This window comes from Cucumis sativus, chromosome 7 (genome assembly GCF_000004075.3).
Source record: "Cucumis sativus cultivar 9930 chromosome 7, Cucumber_9930_V3, whole genome shotgun sequence".
Taxonomy (NCBI): domain Eukaryota; kingdom Viridiplantae; phylum Streptophyta; class Magnoliopsida; order Cucurbitales; family Cucurbitaceae; genus Cucumis; species Cucumis sativus.
Window position 1 is genome coordinate 21,519,182 of NC_026661.2, and position 23,710 is coordinate 21,542,891.

A 23,710-nucleotide genomic window follows, 5' to 3' on the forward strand; every position below is an offset into this window, starting at 1 on the left:
ATAAATATTTGATAATGAATGATATCATTCTACCAGTATACAATCTAATTTAGTATAGCTAAAATATTTAAATTTATTTTAATATTCATTTAATAAATTAATATTTTATTTTTTTTCTTTTTATTATTTTAATTCAATCCAAACCACTCTTTTAACTGTGTATGATTATTAGATACAAAATATTATAAAAAAATTGAGAATAAATCAATTTAATCTTGGAGAACTAAAACTTGATTTAAAAAATAGATAATTATTGACTTCCTTTAATTAAAAAAATAAAAAGGAAGAGTATAATTTAATTTTTTTTTGTAAGTGAATTAAGAGGACATTCCTCCACGCAATGGTAAAAAAAATTATAAATAATTGCAATATATGAAAAAGACAAAATACCAAAGGAAGCAATAAAAAAAGAAAATTAAAAAGAAAAAAAAAAGGAAAAAGAAAAACTTGCTTCAAAACGTGAACCCAAAATCATCTTTTTAAGTGTAGTGGTAAATTGGCCTTATTGCAAAGCGACAAATTAGCACGAGTTAAAAAAATTGTGACTCAGTGAGTCGTGGAAACTCAGTAATTGAGTTACCCACCAATGGAAGTGTTTCCAGAAAGAACACAATGATTGGGCGTCCTATTATTAGCATAACGGCGAATTAATTACGTTTTACATTTTAAATTTTACTTAAATGGAAGAAAAGTAAAAAACCCTCCAAAAGAAAATTATATTATTTATTATTTTAATTTGTTATATTTTTATCAATTATTATTATTTCCTTAATTTGTGTGGATACAGTCTTCGAAGCTGTTTTCTGCCATTTTTCTGCTGCAGCCCTTTCTTCTTCATCCTTTCTTTCGTTCTTTCTTTCGTTCTCTTCTTCCTTCTCCATAGGAGTACGATCTGACTGATTCCATCTCTATTTCTTCAAAAAAGCTGCTCATCCTCGTCCTTTCAACTACCGGTTTGACTTCTTGTACTTCTTCTGTTGCGTCATTTCTCCTTTGGATGTTGTTGTTGTTCTCTTCATCACCTTTTGGTTCTTTGATTCTTATGGCGTCTACTGTTCTTGAGCATTTTCTATTTCGCCTTCGTCTTGCGAGGGTAGATGTGTGTCGAGTGTTTTACTGATTGAGGTTTTTGAGGATTTTTTTTTCCTGCAGCGAGGGAGTTTTTTTTCGGTGTTGGAATTTGAGTGTTGGGTAGTTGATAGTTTGGGTTTTTTGGTGGTGAACCCGGGCCTTGAGGCTCGGAGATCGAAAGTATGGGTGCGGAGACTGAGCAGCAAAGCTGGATTCATGATAAACCTGATCCCAATTCTCACTGCTTGCAGAAATTCAGGCTGTATGAGACGCGTTCGGTAAATATCTCGTACTCTAAAGTTGAAAACGCGGTTTTTTTTTTTTTTTTGTTTAATCTGATTCTATACAATCTATGTTGTCATTTCATTGAGTTTTTGAAGTTTCGAATCTACTAATCGACTTGGTTTTGATTGAGTACGATTCTGTTCCTGATTTGTTTTGTGGACTCGGGTAAATTGTATTTAATTCTTCTCATGGGTATTGCGAAATGGATCTGTTGTCTCTTTGAGCACGATTTGTGTGATTTTGGAATCTGAGGATCTGGGTAGAGGTGGAAATCGACATCTTAAGAAGATGTCTTTGTTTTCAATTTGAACTTGTGTACACACGCTCCGTGATTTTCTTGTTGTATGCTTTGGTTCTTTTTGAAGAATTAAGACATTGTTTCTCTGAATGGATTGTTTAGTATATCTTTTCTGATTTCTTTTGTTTGCTGTCTAATCTTATATTACGAAATGCCTGACATAATCATCTGTTTTTTTTTTTGGGTGTAACAGAATTTTTATCTGATTGGAAGAGATAAGAACCGAACGTTTTGGAAAGTGTTGAAGATCAGCAGATTGGAACCAAGTGATCTGAACATTCTTGAAGATTCTACCACATATACGGATAATGAGTGCTTTGACCTGCTGAAGCGGATACACGAAGGAAACAAGTTAACGGGTGGGCTTAAATTTGTGACCACTTGTTATGGAATTGTTGGTATGTTATCTCGACATGTGTTTGTTTATCCTTATTTTTCGTTCTTCTTGATTCAGAATTTTAAGGTTTCTCCGGTTACAGGTATCATCAAGTTTTTAGGACCGCATTACATGATATTGATAACAAAGCGAAGAAAGATTGGAACTATCTGCGGCCATGCTATTTATTCAATTACAAAGAGCGAAATGATTCCAATTCCAAATTCTACTGCCCGGTCCAATTTGGCTATTTCTAAGGATGAAAACAGGTCTTTAGTCCATTTTTCATGTAAATGTAATATGTCCTTGGTTCTTAAGGAGACCTAAGGGGTAGCTTTCAGAAATAGTGTACATATGTACTTCAATTAGATTTTTGTGGTCCTATATTATTGTGATGACATTGACAATTAAACTCTTGGAAATAATTTATTTATTTATTTGTCATTTGTTAGGAGTAGTTGAGTTCTACACCGTGGAGGTAATTTATCTGTAGTCTATTTTGTTAACACACCCTTCGGTGTAAAGTTATTGATTCAATTTCTTGTACAAATGTTGCCATATTTTTCTGTTGTATGGGTTCTCTTTTTCTTTCCCTTCTTTTTTCTTTTTTTGGTGCAAAAGTGGATCTTATCTTTCGTATTTTAAGTCAGTAATATGAATATAGCTCTACTCTATATATACCCTTTTTTTAGAAGTTTCATATAAAAGGTAGTACCTTTTTATTACTTCCCAGTTACCAGGATGTGATGTTTGTATTACTTGTCGAATAAACACAAGGTGGTATGGTTTGAGAGGGAAAGTTACTTTCCTTCTTTCTTTGTGGTTTAGCATTTCAATAAGTTATCCTCTTTTCCATTTTGTCTTTCATCAAATTTATTATTATTATTATTACTTTGTTAATTTGATGCTAATATGTTTCTTGTTGCCTCCTTCTTATTGATTTAGATACAAGAAGCTCTTACGCACAGTGGATCTTAGGAAAGACTTCTTTTTCAGCTACTCATACAATGTCATGCGTTGCCTTCAAAAGAACATTTGTGATAATAAGACAGGACATTTACTTTATGATACAATGTTTGTCTGGAATGAGTTTTTGACTCGTGGAATCCGGAACATTCTCAAGAATACCATCTGGACTGTTGCCTTAGTGTATGGTTTCTTTAAACAGGTATGCGTTTATTATTTTTAGATATTGCACATTATTGGATGCTTTACATAAGTAAAACGTTTTTGACTTCAGCAACGTGTCATGGTAAATGGATTATTGTGTAAGCTGGCAGTTATTGTTGCCTTAAGGAATTGAAGTGCTTTTGCTTCACATTTTAGTTCATAATGTGCTCTTCTTTTACTCTGACTGCATTTCTCGTGATTGTTACTTCTATTGCATTTTGCATTTTGTTTTTCATATTCTTTTCCTCTCCTTGGCTCTTTGTTAAGACAATATTACATTCTGTCTCGAGGTGTTGTGTAGATTCCATTGTATTTTAGTTCAAAATCAGATTTTCTAGACATTAAATACTTTGTGCTTTGCTTGTCCAGGTTGATCTTTCTATTTCTGGTAGAGATTTCAAGTTGACACTCATTGCTAGACGGTCACGTCATTATGCTGGTACAAGGTATGTTGTATTGCATTTGCGAACATATGCAACTAGATTAAGTTCATGGAATCATTCATATTTGAGTTCTGTTCGTAGTCTGCTACAATCCTTTAGTTGTGCATGTCCACCCTAGCAGGATGTATCTACTATTGCGATCACCTAAGATCCCTAGAGATTAACTATCTTTTCCTCTATATACATTGTCTTTAGGGCTTTTATTGTGTCTATATGTGATGTGGACTATACATTCTCCTGTAAGTCATCTTATATTTTGTTGTTCCGTTATTTTGTGAAGATTTCTAAAAAGAGGTGTTAACGAGAAGGGAAGAGTAGCAAATGATGTTGAGACAGAACAGATTGTTTTTGAAAATGCTTCCGATGGACGACCGACTCAAATAAGTTCAGTGGTGCAAAATCGAGGATCGATCCCCCTATTTTGGTCCCAGGAAACCTCACGGCTGAATATTAGGCCCGATATCATATGTATGATTGTGACACTTTTATGTTGTATTCTTTTATTTGGTAAGTTCTCTGATCTGTTGCTAAAATCTCTTTTTCTTTCCAGTGTCAAAGAAGGACCAGAATTACGAAGCCACAAGACTACACTTTGAGAATCTTGTTTTTAGATATGGAAATCCTATAATTATATTGAACTTGATTAAGGTATGTCTTCATTAATGATTTTGTTTTATGTTTCAGCTCTAAGTTGCACTCGTTGTTTGTGTTTCTGTGACCTCTGTTATTCTATCTTTAGTCTTCTTTTTTCTTTCATTGACCTTAATCAATTCTTATCATTCTATATTTAAAATCATTCGTGAAATAGACGCGCGAGAAGAAGCCACGAGAAAGTGTCCTCCGTGCTGAGTTTGCAAATGCTATAAGATTCATAAACAAAAGTTTATCTGCAGAGAACCGCCTAAGATTTCTTCACTGGGATTTGAACAAACATGCGAAAAGGTATTATAGCCATTTCTGTATTTGGTAGTAACAATATTCTACTGAAATTGATTAATTACATGTGGTTATGATTTATTTTGTGAACTCTTTTCTGCAGCAAAGCTTCCAACGTTTTGATGCAGCTTGGAAGGGTTGCTACATATGCGTTGAACTTAACTGGAATCTTCTACTGTCAAGTAGCCTCCAATTTAAGCTCGGAGGAGTTGTTAAGTTGGACCTACTTTAAGTAAGTTCTAAAGAGAGTGGTTTGTTAGGTGTATGAAACTTGCCTATTTGGATGTAAAGATGGTTCTAGGTTATAACCCCATTTTGCATAATATGCTTGACCGACATTTTCTATGTTTCAATGCATCAGGAAAAATCAAGGTACTGATTCTTCCGTGGAGAATCTATCTACAGAAGAAGAAAATGAAGAAAATCCAGAAAAAGATGTTAGTAGTAGGGTGTATGCTAATGGCATACTTGAAAATCATCCAGTTGCAATGTTTCAAAACGGTGTCCTAAGGACCAATTGTATAGACTGTTTAGACCGGACAAATGTAGCCCAATATGCTTATGGGCTAGTTGCTTTAGGACGTCAATTACATACTTTAGGGTTTACTGATTCCCCAAAAATTGATCTGGACAACCCTTTGGCGGAGGATTTGATGCGGGCTTATGAGAACATGGGTGATACCCTTGCATTACAATATGGTGGTTCTGCAGCACATAACAAGGTACTTCTATATGGATCATACAGTCTTGTATAATTTTTTTTTTTATTATTATAATGAAGAATCTTAGTCAAGCATCAATTATGTCTCTTTAACACGTTCTGTACTTCAGGTACATAGTTAGATTTGAGTATTCTTAGTCAACTTGAAATCCTGATTTAGATAGGAGAAGAGAAGAAAAATATCTCTTGTACTAGTAAAAGTAGATTTGATAAAAACAACCAAACTAATTTAGGGTGTATTTGGTTTAGCTTTTGAAGTATTTAATTTGAAAACAAGTCATTCCGGAAAAAATTAAAATGTTTGACAACCACTCAAAATGACTTTTGAATCTGTTTTGAAGTTTGTTGCAAACAGTTTTTCAACAAGTTTTATTGAAAACAACTTTTTTAAAAAGACTTTTTTTTCTCTAGTCAATTACAGTGAATAAGTTATTGACTTCCTCATGTAGAGTTAAATACTTGTGGTGCTATGGATCATTACACCCCACATTTCTTTGTGGCTGCATTGTTCGAACAATTTAGAAGACCAGTAATATTTTTGGTTGTGAATTCCCTAGCTCTATTCTTTCCATCTCGTGTATGACCTGCCACCATGAGTTGATCCATTATCCTTATATATTTTTAATTCACGTCCAACAGATATTTTCCGAGAGAAGAGGCCAATGGAAAGCCGCAACGCAGTCTCAGGAGTTTTTCAGAACACTACAACGTTATTGCAGCAATGCATACCTAGATGCTGAGAAACAACGTGCCATTAACGTGTAAGTCAGAGATTCATATAGTTGCAAGTTTTATGAATTGTGCACTTGGAAGAAATAACGGACCATTTTATATGGTATTTCTTCAGGTTCTTAGGTTACTATCAGCCACAGCAGGGAAAACCAGCTTTGTGGGAATTGGACTCTGACCAGCATTATGATCTTGGGAAGCGCTTTCCTGATCTTATTGAAGAGAATTTCAGGTACATCTCTATGCTCTATGAATTTAATAGACATTCTGCAGTGAGTATATCACGTGTAATATATATAAAATGAGAGATGTCAAATAACAGAACGCAGTCTATGCAGCAGTATTTATTATAATTGGTTAAAGTGTTGAATGGTAATTAGAATTCTTAAATGGAATTTTTCACCCTCCTGAAGGACATCTTTTAAAAGATCACTATCAGATGGCAATATACTTGGTCAGAGTGAGTCTGATATGATGAATATACATGACGGAAGCAGCAGGCCCTTTCCTCATTTGAACGAAGGAAGCAGTAAAGGCTTCTCAGAGTCTGCCCCAGAGGTTTCGACTTGCGAATCTGATATATCTCTTTGCAGGTTTGTAAAAATCACACTTCCCACGGTTTTCCTTCGTACATTGTAGGATTTTATGTTATCATATGTCATAATATTTTTCGAAGTTATAAGTTTTTAACATTCAAATATACTAATTCCTTTTGCTGTGCATTGTGTAATGTATTGTTGTCTCGACTTGACTTTTATATAATCATTTTAAAGAGCTCCATATCATGGCTATTTAAATAAATTTACTGATCATCGTTTTTCACCAATTCTCTTGGTCCTTTTCATAGGTATACTCCCTCAGTGTGCACTAGACAACTTCGTGAAAACATGCAGGATGATCAAATGCTTGAAGATGATCATCTTTGTCATGATGAACATGGGGATTTATGCAGCTGCTCTAATTTTCTGGATATGGACTGGATTTCTTCATCTGGGAATTCTTGTGAAGATGAGTTATGTGAAAGGTATTTCTTATTGCTTTTCCTTGCCTCTCCTTTCTCAGTCGCTGTGACTTTTTGCTTCTTACTATGGTCTCACATTTGAATGCTTGGTTTTCCCAAGAATAATGAAGAATCTGATAAGAATAAACTCACTCCTTCTTCGTCTGCTGGTTTTAATTGCCATCTGAATTTCTGGTTACTTGCGCTTAGAAGGAATCTATGTACTGATGATTGCTCATGGTTGATAGGTCTGTTGCCAGTCTCTCATCAGAAAATGTTACAAGTGAGATGAAGATCGACTTTATCTCATCTGCAAGCGAGTCAGGATCAAGCTCAAAGGTCAGTAGTTTCATATTTAGTCTCACTTGTTTCGTTCCTGAAACATCAATTCTATATTCTTATGTTAGAGGAATGGAAACCAATTTCATCCTAATTCAAAACCAATGCCTTTTGTGTTCCTCTCTTATTCTTGCAAGAAACAGATCAATAAAAAACCATCTACTAATCAGTTTCAATTTGTTTTGTGCTTTAGGTAAAAGAACGGTCTGGAACTGGAACTGGAACTGACGTTAGTCGCGACGATATCGTCACTGAATACTCCGAGCATTTTGCCGACTGGGTGAGCCATGGTGGGATGCTTTTCTGGTGAAGCTGACTCAAAAGTTACTAATCAACATTGACTTCTTTCATCCGATAAATTACATCCGAAGGATGTAGTTTCTGTAGCCAAAAGTGAAAAACATAACAACATCATCATCATCATCATCAGTCAGCTCGACGAGGCAGTAAATAAAACAACGGTAAGATACACTTGCGGAAAAGAGTGAGAGGGAGAGAAATGAAATAGTTGCTATTGTGCAGAAATTTTTGTTGGAGTTTAATCTTCAGGTCATCTGTGAGTAGCAGCAGCAATTACTCTGACTTGTAGAGACCCTCTTCCCCCATAAGAAGAGAGAGGCCAAAAGAAAAGGTGGGAAGTAGAAGAATAAAGTATGAAGGCACTAACTTATATTATCTGGAGCCACACAAAATAACTCCAGGTTCTTTATTCTCATAGTTTTCATTATTGTAAATATTTCTTAGGGAATATATTTTTCCATTGGATCTCCAAATTAACAATTGCAGATATAGTCTCTTCAATTCCCTATTTGTGAATTATAGACAAATATCATCATCATATGTGAAAAAATAAGGTATTTTTTTTCTCTCTTTAGAATGGTTCTGGATTCTTATATGCATGCAGGTTCATATCACAGCAAAATTCTCCTCAAGCCCACCATTATTGGGCAAACATGATAGTATAAAAACAGAGACAAGATCAAGCCATAATCTTTACAGGTTGTTATGGAGATTGGTGTTGGAAGTTATCATATACTTTTATTATTATTTTAATTTATTTTGATTACTTCTCTTGGAAAGATTTTGTTTCATGTTTATATAACCTATATAATTTCGGTGGGGAAAATAAAAAATTATTTTAAATAGTAAAATTTTCAATGATATTTACAAATACAACAAAATAAACACAGATATTTTATAAATATTTTGGTTCATTTTGTTATATTTAAAAATAGTTAAGAAAAACTATCTTTTATATTACAACATCATGGTAAGATGGAATGGTCGACTTTTTCCCGTTTCATCTTAGCTCAATTTAGACTGATTAATTAAAATTGTAAAATAGTTATTGAATTAAATTTTATATAAAAACGTGTCTAGTGGACTATTTTATATTCTTTTTGTAAACTATTTGTTAATTACAAATAATTAAGAGGATAAAAGAAATGATTGTTGAAAAAGATTAAATGCGGTTGATTTTTCCAATAATTTAATTATAGTTAATTGATAATTAATTTTTTTATTATTATAACGGTCAACCAATCATTGAGTGAACTATAATTTTTCTTGTCAAACCAAATTGAGGTTAAATGTCAATAAAAAGTTTAGGATGGTTGGAGTCATGACCCGTTCAGGACCTATATTTGATTTGACTAAACATTTTTTTCTATTGTTTTTGTTCTTTCTTTAGATATTTTTACAAAATATAAACATGTTAACCTAACCATCATTAGGGATTATGAGTTCAACCATAACTTAAATACTCAATCATAGTGATTTCTTTTATCTCTATTATTGTTGTAAGTTAATATTTTGAAGGACAACTTTTATAATATATGTGGTGGTCAACTTCTATATTATTTATTGTATTAAAGAATCTTCTAAAATTTTGTTATTCAATATGGATTAATGTGTGTATATATATAAGAAACAAATAACTTACTTGATTAATACGAAAGTAGGTTGACCTTTTACTAGAAATTTATCAAAATTGTGGTTGATATAAGTTCAATTTAGCAAATTAACAAAAAAAAAAAAGAAATTATACTCATTAAACTAAATTAAAGGATAGATTCCAAAAATAAAATATCAATTTATGTATTTTGGATATAATTATCGTTCTTATTTAAAGTTAAAATATATATTAATATTATTTTAGAGATTTTGTTGTAAAAATCTTAAACCTTAAATTTTTCGGCTCATATTAGTTATGCAAAGAAAAAGAATAAACTTACCTTCATTTTCAATGGAAGGTAAATATTTTATCAATTTTTCTATTTTGGACAACTTTCCTTATTTTTATAAATGAATTGATATTAAAATTATTATAGAAATTTGGTAAGTTTAGATATAAGTTTTCCATCTGAAATTTGTAATTTTCTAAGATTTAGGGTTAGAAAACAAAACTAATTTTATAATAAAAAAATCTATAATTAATTTCAATTTTTAATTAAAAAATAATCTAAATACTTTAAACATTAACAAAAACTCTATTTTAGTTTGATTTAACAAATAACACATATATATTGATACTCAATTTGAAACCAATTATAGGATAACATAATCGAAATCAAAATTTGTAGGTAGAAAATGAACACAACTAAAAAAATGCCACCAAAACTTTATTTTATTGTTTTAAATCTTTTAAAGAATAGAACACTAAAATTAATTATAGATTGACCAAAAGAAAACTATATTAAATAATATAAAATTAGTGGACCTAATCACTTAGATTTAAACAAATAAACAAACTTGAAATATTTTATTTAAAATAAAGTAAGATACGTATAATATATTATATTTAGTTAATTTATTTATCATACAAACATCATAAACATAAACAACGATATTATATTTAGTTTATTTATTTATTATACAAACATCATTAACATAAATAAAGAAAATAGGTTTCACATTCCCAATTATATATACGGTTGAAATTTTAATTTGAATGGTAAACAAAGGAATAAAAAAGGAAGGAAATAAAATTTTTTAACTTTAAATAAATAAATAAATAAATAATATATAAACAAACAAACCCAAAACAAATCATAAAAGAATCAGAAAAGCTTAGTTCCCGCGGTTATAATGGTGAGTATTATAACCATACGATTCTTTCCATATTCTTCTTCGCAGATTTCTCTCTGTTTTCTATGCTCTCTCTCTCTCTCTCTCTCTTCTTTCTTTTTTTTTTTCGTTTTCCTTTGAATTTTCGTTCCTTCATTGTTTGATCTCAATTTTTGTTTTCCATTGTTTTATCTCAACCACCGCGTAGCTCTCGAAATCGTTTTTCGTATAGAGATTACGATTTTCTCGTTTTCCTCGGAAATTTATCGTAAATGCGATCGCGTTTTGCGTGGAAAAGGTTCAGAAGTTTTGCGCATCTCTGGAATTACAGAGAAGCTACGTAATGGACAACATGTTCGACGTCCAGAAATTCTGGCTGTACCAGACGTTTGCGGTATGATTTTTTAATTCGATCGTTTAATTTGTTTGATATCGTGTTGTTGTGTGTGTTGATTTGATGCATACATTGTAATTCATCGTATAGGTTTTGTGTTTCTATCATTTTTAATGCTACATTGTATTTTTGAAACATGAATTGCGTCCTATCGAGTTGCATTGATTGGAAGTGGAATCAGGAAGATGTTTAAAACTTATTTGCAGGACAATTATTTCCTCCTTAAACCTTAATTTGTTCTTGACGTTTTCGAGGAGTGATCGAGTTGTTATTGATCCGAGAGTGAGTTTGTATACATTTCTAACAATTTTTATCATCCTTATGCAACTTGAATGAAACGAAAATAGTTCTCGCTTCTATTTGATGCTGAAATTGAGCTCTAGGATTGATTCTTCCCGTATTTATCTCATGAATGAAATTGAACTGTAAGGACCTTGCTAACCTTTTGCGTAGTCTTAGATAGCGTCTTGAGTAAAGGAAATGAATGAAAATAATGCCAAAATCACAATGATTGGTGGATTCTTTTATAGAGCTATATTTGATTACGATGTTATCAAATATATGCAAATTCGATTGAAATTCGGTCTGTTATTTTCTTCATTCAATGCTTGGAAGTCCTAGGAGTATCTTTCTGTTTCTGTCTTTTCAGTTTCTTTACGCCACATTAAATGTACACAACTTTTGAATAGTAATACTTGCCTTTTGTTTCCAATATTAATTACCTTAGATAAATTCCTAGTACTGCTATGGTACCTATTACTTTCATTCATTCTTTCTCACGTTATTGCACTCCATAGATCTCATATCATTCTTAAATGTATTTTAGTGGTAAGCATTGAATTGAGGTAGTATAAAAAATTGTCATGTGCGTGTGCTTGCTTTTAGTTCATTGATTGAGAAAAATGTTTATATGTTTTTACACTTCTGCCTGCTTTTACAGTTTCTGGCTAATGAAATTCTGTTCCAACAGCACAGCTTCTGCTTGCTTTTACTCGTCCATATTTTATAAGTTTCATATATACGTCCAGAGAATGAGATTTAGAAGTTTACAACGAATGTGGAAAGCAATATATCTTGCTATTGATGGCGCAAGAGTGTCTGTTTAATGTTGATTTCATCAAACGTAGGCTTGTGAATGGTTGAAAATTAAAACTAATAACCTGATTTCACAGTATGGTTCTAATGCTGTGTAACTTTATTAACTACAGCGTTATTACGTAGTGGGAAGAGGGAGGAAAAGAACCTTGTGGAAGGTGTTTTCAATTGACAGAATGGAACCTTCTGATCTTAATATTTTTGAAGATCAATCTACCTATACGGCAGAAGAGTGCTCTGATCTTTTGAAAAGAATACATCAGGGGAACAGGTCTATGGGAGGTCTTAAATTAATTGCAATTGGCTATGGCATAGTTGGTGAGCTTTTTATGACTATGCTTTATGAAATTTCATTATTGATTATATATCGATTGTTTTTCTATGATATCAATTCATTTCTTTTTATCTGTCATTTTTGGGTTAATTTAGGATTCATTCAGTTCCTAGAACCATATTACATGTTGATAATAACCGAGAGAAAGAAAATAGGAACCATGCTTGGGGCAAAAGTATATGGCGTTGCTAAGAGCATGATGGTTATAATTCCAAATCCTATTGTGCGGTCCAAAAAGGCTTATTGCAATACCGAGAAAAGGTTCATTTTTGTTTGTTTCTAAATTATGCTTTGATTTACTGTCTTCTTTGATATTAATTTTGTTTTACTGGTTAGATTTTAAATTCATACTTATTTATTCTTAAATTTTAGTTGTGGTTTTTATTTTTCTTAAAAGCACGAAACAAAAGTTAAATTTGGAAAACTACGTGAAAAAGTATTATTTGATTTTTTATGTTTTGAAATCAAATTTGAGGAGCTGAGGACATTGTTTGTAATTGTCCACATGCTTTTTAATTGCTAGTTCTAAATTTACTGTTTATTTCTACATTTTTTTCTTCATAATATAACAATATTTATTTGTGATTTTAATTTTACTTTTCAAACAGATATCAGAAGCTCCTGACCTCGGTGGATCTAACCAAAGACTTCTTTTTCAGCTACTCATATAATGTTATGCGTAGCCTTCAAGATAATTTAAACAGAAATAAAACAGATCAAAGTATTTATAAATCGATGTTCGTGTGGAATGAATATTTAACTCGAGGAATTCGAAAGCAGCTCAAGAATAATATTTGGACAGTTGCATTAGTGTACGGATTTTTCAAACAGGTATCTGTATATATTTTAGTCTTTCTTCCTTCTCAAAATCTTTATGAATTACTTAAGATCAATTAATTAAAAAAATTAATAACATAAATATACAAGTTTTTATTTCTTATTTTAAAAGATTTTTGTTCTTAAACTGCTTTATTTGAATTAAAAAGAATAATAGTCTTCATTTCATTTTCCTTAATATCACTGTTTGTAGTAATTAATTATAATTATATGCCTAAATAATATAAATTTTGATTTCAGCTTTCAAAAATTGCAGATTAAACTTTCCGTGTCTGACAGGGACTTTGATTTCACTCTCATAGCTCGACGTTCACGTCATTATGCTGGCACAAGGTAAGAAATTTCAAATATTGTATATATCTTAAATTTGGAGTTATTAGAACATATGAAATCATTGTATTTACCATACAAATTGCAGCTTATGTGGTAGATCTAAGACCAATATTTAGGTGTATCCTAGAATACACTTATGTTGTTTCTTTGTGTTTTGACAATTCTAATAACTTTCATACATCAAAATAAATTACTTATGAATCTTCTTATTTTAGATTTTTAAGACGAGGGGTAAATGAGAAAGGCAAAGTTGCAAATGATGTAGAGACAGAACAAGTTGTTAGTGAAAGTACGTTTCAAGGTCAAACTTTGCAAATAAGTTCCATCGTGCAAAATAGAGGCTCAATTCCAGTCTTCTGGTCACAGGAAACTTCATTATTGAAAATATTCAATCCAGTTGTTATATGTATGTATGCATTCGAACCTTTTTTCTAAAAGAAAAAAAGTCCTACTTTGTTTATTTTCATATATCATCTTTAAATTTTTTCTTTTGATTTTTCTGCCTCCAGTACCCAAACAAGAAGATTATAAAGCAACAAAACTTCACTTCAAGAATCTTGCCGACAGATATGGGAACCCAATAATCGTCTTAGATTTAACTAAGGTATTCAATACACATGATGATTGAGTCTTTTTGTTAACAACTTTATAGATGTAAATGTTTATTTGAATTTCATATGTAAATTTTAATTCTCCACCATAATGCCTTTACTAATACACAGACCCGAGAAAAGAAGCCTAGAGAAACTCTACTCCATGCCGAGTACGTAAATGCTATAGGATGCATCAATGCGGAACGTTCAGAAGAAAATCGTCTAAAATTCCTTCAATGGGATCTAAAACAACACTCAAGAAGGTTATCTTTACTTTCCTTTCCTTTTCTTTCCTTTTCTTTCCTTTATTGTTTTATTATATTAATCAAAACTTAAACGAAAAATAACTAACTTTTTGCAGAGACGCTACGACTGTGTTGTCAAAGCTACAAAGATTGACAAAATTAGCGTTGGACTTAAATGGAATATTTCATTGTCAAGTGTCTCGAAGTTCACCATTAGAGGGTTCTGCTCGGCCGTATCTCGAGTAAGTATGAGAGAACAGGTATATATATATATATATATAGTTCAATTTTCACATTGAGTCTAAAGGTAGTTGTTCACTGACCTGATCATATTTATAATCTCCAAAAACATATCAATGAGAACTAAAATGATCATGTACAGTTCTTATTTAAAACAATACAAAATTCACTAGATTTTCTTTTTCTTGTGGGTGATATATGCTAAATTTAATATCTAAAGATGTATAAATTTTCATCTAGGTATTAATGTTTTGTGTTATAATAATGTTGGCTTGTATATTCTGTTTGATGCAGGGGGGTAAATATTAGTGAAAATAATAACAGTGGCAGCGATGATGGAAGTGGTAAATGTAATATCAAAATAAAGAGTGTTCAGAATGGAGTGTTGAGGACCAATTGCTTTGATTGCTTAGATCGAACAAATATTGCTCAGTATGCCTACGGGATTGCTGCTTTAGGACCTCAGCTTCAAACTTTTGGATACTTAGAATCCCCAGATATTGATCTGGATGACACTCTTGCTAGACACGTGATGGATATTTATGAGATTATGGGAGACAAGCTTGCCCTCCAATATGGTGGCTCACCTGCTCACAATAAGGTATTTTTTTTCTTTTTCTCTTCCTTTTACTTCTGGGTAGGATTAATTTCAATCTTAACTTTCATTTATATACTTTACGAGAAATTAATTAATTAGACAAAGTTATGCTAGCTAATACTTAAAAATGTTCTCTTTGAAAAAACACCATTGCAAAATCAAATACCTGTGAAGTTTAGACAGAAAACAAAACTAAATGAATTGATGTTACATTTTTAAAATTGAGAAAGGTAATTTTTATAAGAGAAATGATAAAAATTAGAAAATTGATAGAACATTTACACTCCATATAAAGCTGAGAATTAATGTAACTACCGATGATTTTTTTCTATGAAGTATAAATAGTTTGTGAATTTTTATTTAATATGTAGTTTTTATTTCTAGAATTTGAATAGCAAACAAACATAAATTTCAAAAACAGAAAACTAAAAACCAAATAATTTTCAATAATGGTTTCAATTTCATCAACTGATCACATGAATCTACTTCTGAATCGGTATTTCCTTGCAGATATTTTCTGAGAGAAGAGGTCAATGGAAACCAGCAATTGAGTATGTAGATATTATGAAATCTGTTCAAAGATTTGTAAACAATGTGTATATGGACGAAGAGAAACAGAACGGCATTGACCTGTGAGTATTTTGGTGGGTTCACTTGTAATTGCAAAAAAAATTTAAATTGTTTTGTTTTGTCTTGTTTTAACAGATTTCTGGGAAACCCTCCTCCTCAGAAGCGCACATTGCTGCTGAATCCAGAAAAGCACAGTAAATGGAGGTTTTTCTCTTAACCTTTATCACATCAGCGATTTCTTGCGTTTGTCCTTTTTTGTTTCTATTTAATTAGTTACCTCTTTTCGTGTTTATAACTAAATCGTGTATTGCAGATCTATAATGAAAAGGTCGCTTTCAGATAGCAATATTATCTTAGGAAGTGAAATTCCTACAGCCCAACAGGATAGTGAACTCCTGCACGAAGAATCGCAAAATAAAGGTCTCGTAGAATTATTGCCGGAAGTTTCAACCTATTGCAGGTATGCATGCATCGTCCTTTTCTCTCCATACAAATTTCAATTTTCAATTCCTTTTCTCTCCATACAAATTTCAATTTTATTGAAAATTTTAATACGCATATTTGACCAAATAAACCAAACCAAAGTATATCGAAACAGGTATAACATTTCATAGGATTTTAAATTACATAATTAACCTCGTCATTTTCTAATTATCAATCAACACATTCATGGATAAAAACTTATATAATTAAATTCATAACTTTCGTTTCCTTTTTACTTTTTATCTAAACATGAAATTTTAAACAACCTTGATTTTAAATCTTGATAATTCCAAAACAAAACAAAAAAATTTAAAATCTTTTATCGAATTTTAAATCATCCTTAAACTTTTTTTAATCCTAATGAAGTGAAAATTTAGAAGATATATATTAAATATAGAAGATATCAATATCGGTTGTTTTAGCTGTGCTAATAATTAGAAGAGAAAAAAAATGGGCAGGTACATAAGCCCGGAATTTCCGGAGGTAGTTTCAAGTTCTGAATCAATCGCTTCTAAAGATGAAGATTTAGAAATGAGGTAATTTTAAATACTTTGTCTCTCCTTATAATCTCCTTACAATTCGAAATTACAATAAATAATGACCGACTGATTAAAACTACAGAACGACCTCGAGATTTCTTACAGCAGATTGGTATTCTGAATCGCTTTATTCTTGTGAAGATCTCTATAACAAGTAAGTCACTTTTGTTTCTTTTTTTTTTTTTTCTCAAATTACAATTTTAAGTTCAATACCTAAAGCCATATTGGTCGTTTTGGGAATTAAAACATTTCTTTAAGAAAGATGAAAATGTTGGTAATAGATTGAGAGAAACCCAAAAAATGATTTTTCAAGACAACCTAAGCTTTTCGAAAACAACCACTTAGCTCCCTGCATTTTTTGTAATTGTTTTTGTTTTCTATTTTTAAAAAATGACCTTATTTTCTTGTAATTTTTTTACAATTGTATATCTCTAATTAAATTTTTAGTCAATTTTTTAAAAACAAAAACAAAACAAAATTTGTATGACTTTTCGGCTAAATTTTCAAAAACAAAAAACCGCCTACAATTATAAACTAAAAGCTGTTTTTGTTCTTAGAATTCGACTAAAAACTCAACATCCATACAAAAAAATGCACAACACTATAAAACATGAAAGAGAGAACAGACATAACTTTAAAATACAAAAAAAATAAAAAAGTCATCAAATAAGGGTTGGTTTTCAATTTTGTTAGTAGCTTTTTGAAATAATTTGTTTCTAGGTTTTTAATTCTTTGCTACCCAAAAACCAACCCTAATATTGAAAACTAAGAAAAGTAGATTTTTAAAACGTGCATTTATTTATGAAATTTGAGAAAGAATTTCAAATCAAAATAAATATCATGATCATTGTAAAAAAAATCAAGAAAAACAAACTACATTTCCATAAAGGGTCCTTTCAAATATAACAAAAAAGATCATAAAAAATTTACACAAATATTAAAAAAGTTTAAATGTAAAATCAGGTTATAACCTTTTTCCCCTCCTATAAGGATAAAGTATTTTGTGTGTTATTTATTTGTGGGGTTTTATGAGCAGAATTATGAACTTCTCGGAAGAGAATGGAGAGGATAGTAGCTATCCGATGTTTGATTTTGGAAGATGGATCACTAGGGGAGGCACTTTTTACATTTGAATTAAGTATATGAGTATTTAACCACTCTTAACCCTAAGAAAACGTTGTTGAATATCTTTCGCAAGGCTTTAATTGTAAATACAGTGGTGTAGATCGGGAGGGGAAAGCTGCTAACAAAGTTAACAGCTAGGAGACATCTGTATCACATTGATTACCGTATATATATTCTAATCATCTTCTTCCTTCTTTCTTATTTCTCATTAATAACTTGTTACTATTTTTGGTTTGTTCCAACGTACTAACTACCATAAAGTTAATAAAAAACCACAAATTGTAAATCATCTTTCTTATAAAAAAAATTTAAGAAATTGATCAAAATTTTAAATTACCAAACATTTAATTAATTAGAACTTTTTGAAAAAGAAAATTTGTTTTTAAATAGCAACATTATTGAAAAAAATTACGGATATCTATTACCTATTACAAAAGTGAAATTTTATTGTTTTTGTAAATTCCATATCAATCCTCAACTATTTCCTTGATGTTCTACTTATTCACTTTTGAAAACATTCTGGTTTTTAAAATATCGAATTGACATTTAAATTCTTCTAAAATAACACTATATCTATAACTACTGTATGCTATAGCGCGCCCAAAACAATCATATACAATTCAAGTAAAATAAAATTCGAGTTATGCACTTTTAAACTTGTTATGTTTTAATTTCTGATCTTTTTATTCTTACCGAATTAAAAAATATAAAAATGACAAAATAAATTTAATTATTTGTTGTTATGTTTCTATTGATTTTTTTTCTTGGAAATGTTTGGAGCATCTCAAGATGTACCAAACTTTGTGCCCCACGGCTTTAGTGCTAAAATGGGGTCATTTTGAAAAGAATTTGCAAAAAAAAAAAGTTAGAGTCATTTTTACAAAAAAACTGAAATATATTTTTTATAAACACTGAAAGAGTCATTTTTATTGTTTTATTGTTTTATTGCAACTCAATAAATTTCTATTGTATTTAATATTTAATATAAACTTAGAAAACTAATTGATCATTTTATTGTTTATTTAAATGTCAAAGAGGGCTTCAATGTTCTAACTTTGAAAGAGAAAAAAATATTTTAAGTTTTAAAATTGGACTTAGAAAAATGAAAATAAAAGGAAAAACCCAAAAGTTTTCGTGTATATATGTGTTTCAGTCTTGACTGAACTTAAAAAGATTAATAAAAAAATTTCTGTTCCCGTCTTTTGTAAAGACGGAACCCAATAAAATAAAAAATTTACACTACGTTTGTAAATAGTTTTGTATTTTTGCAAATTTTCAAAATGGACCTATTTTAACACTAACATTCTCTCACAAAAATATTAAAATATTTAAAGAATTTGACGTGTGGAAATTATGATTGGACAATTTGTCCAATCAGATGAGACGGTATTCTTTTCTAATTCCAAAGTTTGACTACGGAAAAGAGAGGTGGAATAGTAGGTTACCTTGGGGGTTCCACACTAGCAGTGAGGCATCCTTTTCCATCAGCCATAAGAGGCACATATACTGTTGTATGCTTCCCATTGTTATTACTTATTAGCAAGAAATTCAATGTAACATAGAGTACTATAGTTAAATCTGTGTCATAAAATACAATGATACTGAAGTTACAGAGAGCAGACTCCATGCAACGAGTTTAAATCAATGCAATGTTTTAGAACGGAATAAACCATTGGTTACATTACAAATCTATACTCTCTAATGTTTATGATCATGTTAAAATGGGCATCATTGCAATGGAAGGAAAGGAGGGAAAATGATTTCAGTTATTAAACTGTCAATTAGATACAACTGTTTACGTTTAATTTGTGAGTGGTTGTTAGATGATATATAATACTTACTAGCTTAAGCTTTAGGCTAATTAGTGATTTAAAATGATATTAAAGTAGGTGGTCTATCCCGTCTATGCTCAAGTCCATATATTGTTATTTCCTTCTCAATTAATATGCATTTTTATTTATTAGGTCTTTCACATATTTCAAGTACACAAGTGAGAGATAGAGAGTTAGATGATATAAAATTAAATGCACCTTCACCTACTAGCTTAGGTTTTAGGGTCAACTAATGATTTATGAGTTTCCAAGTGCTAACTTATACTTCTACTAATCTTCCAGGACAATAATCAACTAAAAACTATAAACCTTTCTATGCTAATGAAACTTGTAACATGTCACATTATAGGGATGATCACTATAGCTAGAACTCATTCCTTCCACCCATTTATTATTAAACCCACTATGGTTTTTACTACATACAAATCAATCGGTTGTAATCTTATTTTAAGAATGTATTAAAAACTTGTCTAGTTTATCTTACTTTGTGTTTTATATTTCTCATATGTGAGGACCCACAAGTCTAGAAACTTTCAGGATTAAACCTTGGCCCACATGTCTGTATATTGTAAAGGATTATGCCTTGGTGACATTACAAAGTCAAATCTACACTCTGATATTTTGGTAGCTATGTCTAATAGGCAGCACATGAGTTCTTAGAAGTACAATCAAATATTTTATTCGTTTCTTAACTTCAATATTGTATTTGGTATAATCTTGACCTTTCAATTTTGTGTTGAAGTACAATAATTTATAAAAATGTCTTATTAGTCAAATACTTGTTATAGATAATTTTTAAATGTTTGACAAACTGAAGGCTTATTATGGATATGCAACCTTAGATATTCAAACCAATACAAGTTAACATAATAATGTATTAGACTTCGTTAGTTAACTATTTAGTTTCTTTCTTTTTGAAATTTAAATTTATAAACTTACTTCTATCCACATGTTGGGAGTGCCTTCAAAAACGAAAACAAACACCATTTTTAAAAATAAAAAACAAAATAGTTATCAAACAAGGACTTAAGATTTGGTTGAAGACCCCTTAGATATAATTTTCATCGTAATGATAAATCTGAGTATAAAAATAAGAGTAATGAGTATAAAAGTTAAACTTCACATGAACAAAATTGTCCAACCTACTTCAGCATTCCAAAGACCCCTTAAGAACATTCAAGATAACAAGTTATCCTTTTCATTTAGGTTTTCATCAGCAGACCAAAGACTCCTTTATCATTTCTTTATCATAGCTTTAGTGATATCAAATCATAGTATTTACCTCATTAGCAGATCACAGTAGTACTAAGCTAATGCATGCAACTAATTAATCTGTATCACTACATGCAAAAGTATAAAAGGCAAAAGAGATGTAATAGTTACCAATCGAATATCAAAACCACTCCTTGCATCAGCCACAGAAGGCATCCTCTTCATGCTTCCCTTTCTTTCCTAGGCATGTATTCTAGTATCAACATAAAGCAGAGGAAAATCGCTGTCGTAAAAAGCAATGATAATCAAGTAACGTAGAACAAACTCCTTAAATAGGCACAATGAGTTGAAAATTGGTAAGCTATAGAATTACGTAAAGTAAAAATTCAAGGAAGCGTAAAGGTTTAAAACTACATACATATAATGCATCCGTCAGATAACAAACTTGATGGTTGGAGCGTTGAATCGTTTAATCACCATTTGGTTTTTAGTTTTTTAAAATGGTTCCTTTTTTTTTTTTTTTTAACAATTTCTTCGCCAATGCATCTTTTCCATTGTATTGGCTTCTAAGTCAAAATTCTAAATACGAAAAGTAGTTTTAAAAAACTATTTTCTTAGTTTACAAAAGGTAGCATGATTGGTTTTGAAAATGTTACTAAAAAGTATATAATGAGACATACAAATCGATACTGAAATATCTATAATCTTAAAATTTAAAAATCAACAACTAAAAAACTGAATGATTATCATACGGACCTAAGTGCGATCAGCTTTCAGATCAATAAATTAGACTCACTTAATGATATCTGTAGCAAGCAATTGCAGGGGCACTGTATAAATCAAGAGATGAGACCTTCCAAATCCAGACTAAATGATAAAAATGATGTTTGAATCACTCATTACCTTTCTCTATAGCAATGATGATAATTCACTCTTCAGTGTCATAGAAATAAATAATTTGTTTATCTTCTATATATATGTATATTAGTACACTTGACATGTGAGATCATTAATTTTAAGTTACGCGTTTAGTAATCTTACATATACAATCTTCTTAAGATCATTTCACAAACTACGTATTTACAGATAACAAGCTAAGTTACATGCAGAATTAAAACAATTATTGTCGATATCAACAACTCCATTTTACTGTTGATGACACCTACTAAATCGTGGCAGGCTTGCTGCCACAACCTAATATATAACAACATCACTTTTCGAGTTCATCATATCATGATTGATATTATGACTCGTGAATGAGTAGTATATCAAAGAAATAGTTGAAGATTGAAACAAAATTTTCCGACGCACGAACATAATAACAATCGAATTCGGTTCATACTCAAGATTACTCCATATAGATCAAAATTACTACATATACTCGGTTGATACTTAACATTACTCCATATATATACATTCGACACAGGAGATCATTTATTTTAAGCTAGTGCGTTTAGTAATTTTACACATACAATCTTTGAATTTCATATTTACGGATCACAAACTAAGTTACATGCAAAATTAAAACAGAGATCACAGAAACTCGAACCGAAAATGTGAAGTAATTATTATCGACATCATCTACTCCATTATTATTGTTGATGATACCTATTAAATCGCGGCAACTTGCTGCCACAACCTAATAGATCCAAATCACTTTGAGAGTTCATCATATCAAGATTTCTATTATGATTCGTGAATAAGTAGAACATTAAGGAAATAGTTGAAGATTGAAATAGAATTTTCGATTCGCGAACATATTAAAAATCAAATTCGGTTGATCCTCAAGATCACTCCGTATGGATCAAGATATGGCATCGCATTCAAATGTGACGAAGAAATAAATGCATAAGCAAACAATCGAAGTTTCCTACGTCAAATTCAGCCAAACTCCATGACTAAACAAGAACGACAACAGAAAATCGCCTTAGAATTCCAGATTCCCGCAGAAGCCAAACAGTAATCAGATCGCGAAGTGGAAACGATAAAGAAATAATAGAAGAAACTGATGAATCATACCGTCATTAGTGCTGAACTCGAAAACGGAGAGCTCCATTACTCGAAGTCATCGTTTTCAGCAGCTTCAGGATCGAACACAGCATCATTCCGATCAAGTCGCTGTTCAACGTCTTCTTGTTCCTTCTATGAACATTGGCGATGCGAATGATCGCACTCTGATATAGTGGCGGACTACACGATCCGCACTAAAACTGAATTATGACCCGCGCTTTTCGCTTTTGGACCGATATTTATAGCAGCGAATTACACGTTTCCTCATTAAACAAGGATTTCAAAAATATTATTTTAACCCCTACAGTTTAAGTTTCTTTCCACTTTCACCCCTATACCTTTGCCTAATTTTATTCTTCTAACTCTCAATAAATCTTCAAGTGCTAATTGCAATTTATTTGTTACTAATTGTTTCATAGTGTTGTTCTTTACCTGAAGATTGTTATTACCGTCTAACAAACTCGTTTTAAAGTTTTAATTAAACTATATATGATCTAAAATAGTATTTTAAGTATTTTTGTAACTATCAAATTTGTAATTAATATTAGATCATGTTACTAACTTACTAGTTCTACCAATTGAATCATATTAGGTTTAATCTTCATTTATAGATTTATTTAATTAACTAATAATATGTCACAATATTTTAGCATATATAATAACATGTTTAAAAAAATTATAAATTGCAAAATTTAAGAAACTATTACGGATAAATTTGATTAATTTTTGTTATAATTATAATTTTTTCAAAAATTATTAATATATTTATTATTATTTGTAGAATAAACGGGCAGCTTACTTATACTGGGCCGAACTTTAGGCCCAATGTTAGACTA

The 23,710-nt window shown here is 30.8% G+C and overlaps 2 protein-coding genes and 1 long non-coding RNA gene across 5 annotated transcripts; 2 read left to right on the plus strand and 1 right to left on the minus strand.

The window, feature by feature from the left end:
* The first annotated feature begins 769 nt into the window (after positions 1 to 769).
* On the plus strand, positions 770 to 8,242 carry LOC101209934 (phosphoinositide phosphatase SAC2). 2 transcript variants are annotated; one of them, XM_011661302.2, is made up of 17 exons: positions 771 to 953; positions 1,153 to 1,349; positions 1,848 to 2,052; positions 2,134 to 2,299; positions 2,976 to 3,198; positions 3,570 to 3,646; positions 3,924 to 4,111; positions 4,194 to 4,291; positions 4,452 to 4,585; positions 4,683 to 4,811; positions 4,941 to 5,301; positions 5,940 to 6,061; positions 6,148 to 6,261; positions 6,443 to 6,622; positions 6,877 to 7,053; positions 7,278 to 7,368; positions 7,562 to 8,242. In XM_011661302.2, the coding sequence occupies exons 2-17, from the start codon at positions 1,254 to 1,256 to the stop codon at positions 7,676 to 7,678; spliced, it is 2,478 nt and encodes an 825-aa protein (XP_011659604.1). In that variant the 5' UTR covers positions 771 to 953; positions 1,153 to 1,253; the 3' UTR covers positions 7,679 to 8,242. The 2 variants fall into 2 exon arrangements, with proteins under 2 accessions (XP_011659605.1, XP_011659604.1); XM_011661303.2 differs by having other exon boundaries at positions 770 to 1,349; positions 6,458 to 6,622.
* A 27-nt stretch (positions 8,243 to 8,269) lies between these two features.
* Positions 8,270 to 18,014, plus strand: LOC101213518 (phosphoinositide phosphatase SAC2). The gene is made up of 17 exons (XM_004141773.3): positions 8,270 to 8,367; positions 10,643 to 10,828; positions 12,037 to 12,241; positions 12,353 to 12,518; positions 12,866 to 13,088; positions 13,351 to 13,427; positions 13,643 to 13,833; positions 13,937 to 14,031; positions 14,150 to 14,283; positions 14,382 to 14,507; positions 14,800 to 15,106; positions 15,614 to 15,735; positions 15,809 to 15,877; positions 15,987 to 16,133; positions 16,615 to 16,692; positions 16,778 to 16,849; positions 17,732 to 18,014. Exons 2-17 carry the CDS (start codon positions 10,778 to 10,780, stop codon positions 17,826 to 17,828), a joined length of 2,160 nt encoding a protein of 719 aa, XP_004141821.2. The 5' UTR covers positions 8,270 to 8,367; positions 10,643 to 10,777; the 3' UTR covers positions 17,829 to 18,014.
* LOC105436209 lies at positions 15,640 to 23,096 on the minus strand. 2 transcript variants are annotated; one of them, XR_004218524.1, is made up of 4 exons: positions 22,884 to 23,096; positions 21,036 to 21,117; positions 19,266 to 19,326; positions 15,640 to 16,068 (listed from the first exon to the last, which is right to left on the minus strand). It is a non-coding gene; the product is annotated as an uncharacterized LOC105436209 (long non-coding RNA). The 2 variants fall into 2 exon arrangements; XR_004218523.1 differs by lacking the exon at positions 15,640 to 16,068 and having other exon boundaries at positions 16,542 to 19,326.
* Positions 23,097 to 23,710: the final 614 nt, after the last annotated feature.

What these genes read in the sequence shown, in the direction of transcription:
- LOC101209934 (XM_011661302.2), top strand. Translation starts at nt 1,254, where the DNA reads ATGGGTGCGGAGACTGAGCAGCAAAGCTGGATTCATGATAAACCTGAT. An exon ending in CGTCATTATGCTGGTACAAG is followed by an intron (nt 3,647 to 3,923) that starts GTATGTTGTATT and finishes TATTTTGTGAAG; the next exon opens with ATTTCTAAAAAGAGGTGTTA. An exon ending in TCTGATATATCTCTTTGCAG is followed by an intron (nt 6,623 to 6,876) that starts GTTTGTAAAAAT and finishes TCCTTTTCATAG; the next exon opens with GTATACTCCCTCAGTGTGCA.
- LOC101213518 (XM_004141773.3), top strand. Translation starts at nt 10,778, where the DNA reads ATGGACAACATGTTCGACGTCCAGAAATTCTGGCTGTACCAGACGTTT. An exon ending in TCGTCTTAGATTTAACTAAG is followed by an intron (nt 14,032 to 14,149) that starts GTATTCAATACA and finishes ACTAATACACAG; the next exon opens with ACCCGAGAAAAGAAGCCTAG. An exon ending in GAAAAGCACAGTAAATGGAG is followed by an intron (nt 15,878 to 15,986) that starts GTTTTTCTCTTA and finishes CGTGTATTGCAG; the next exon opens with ATCTATAATGAAAAGGTCGC.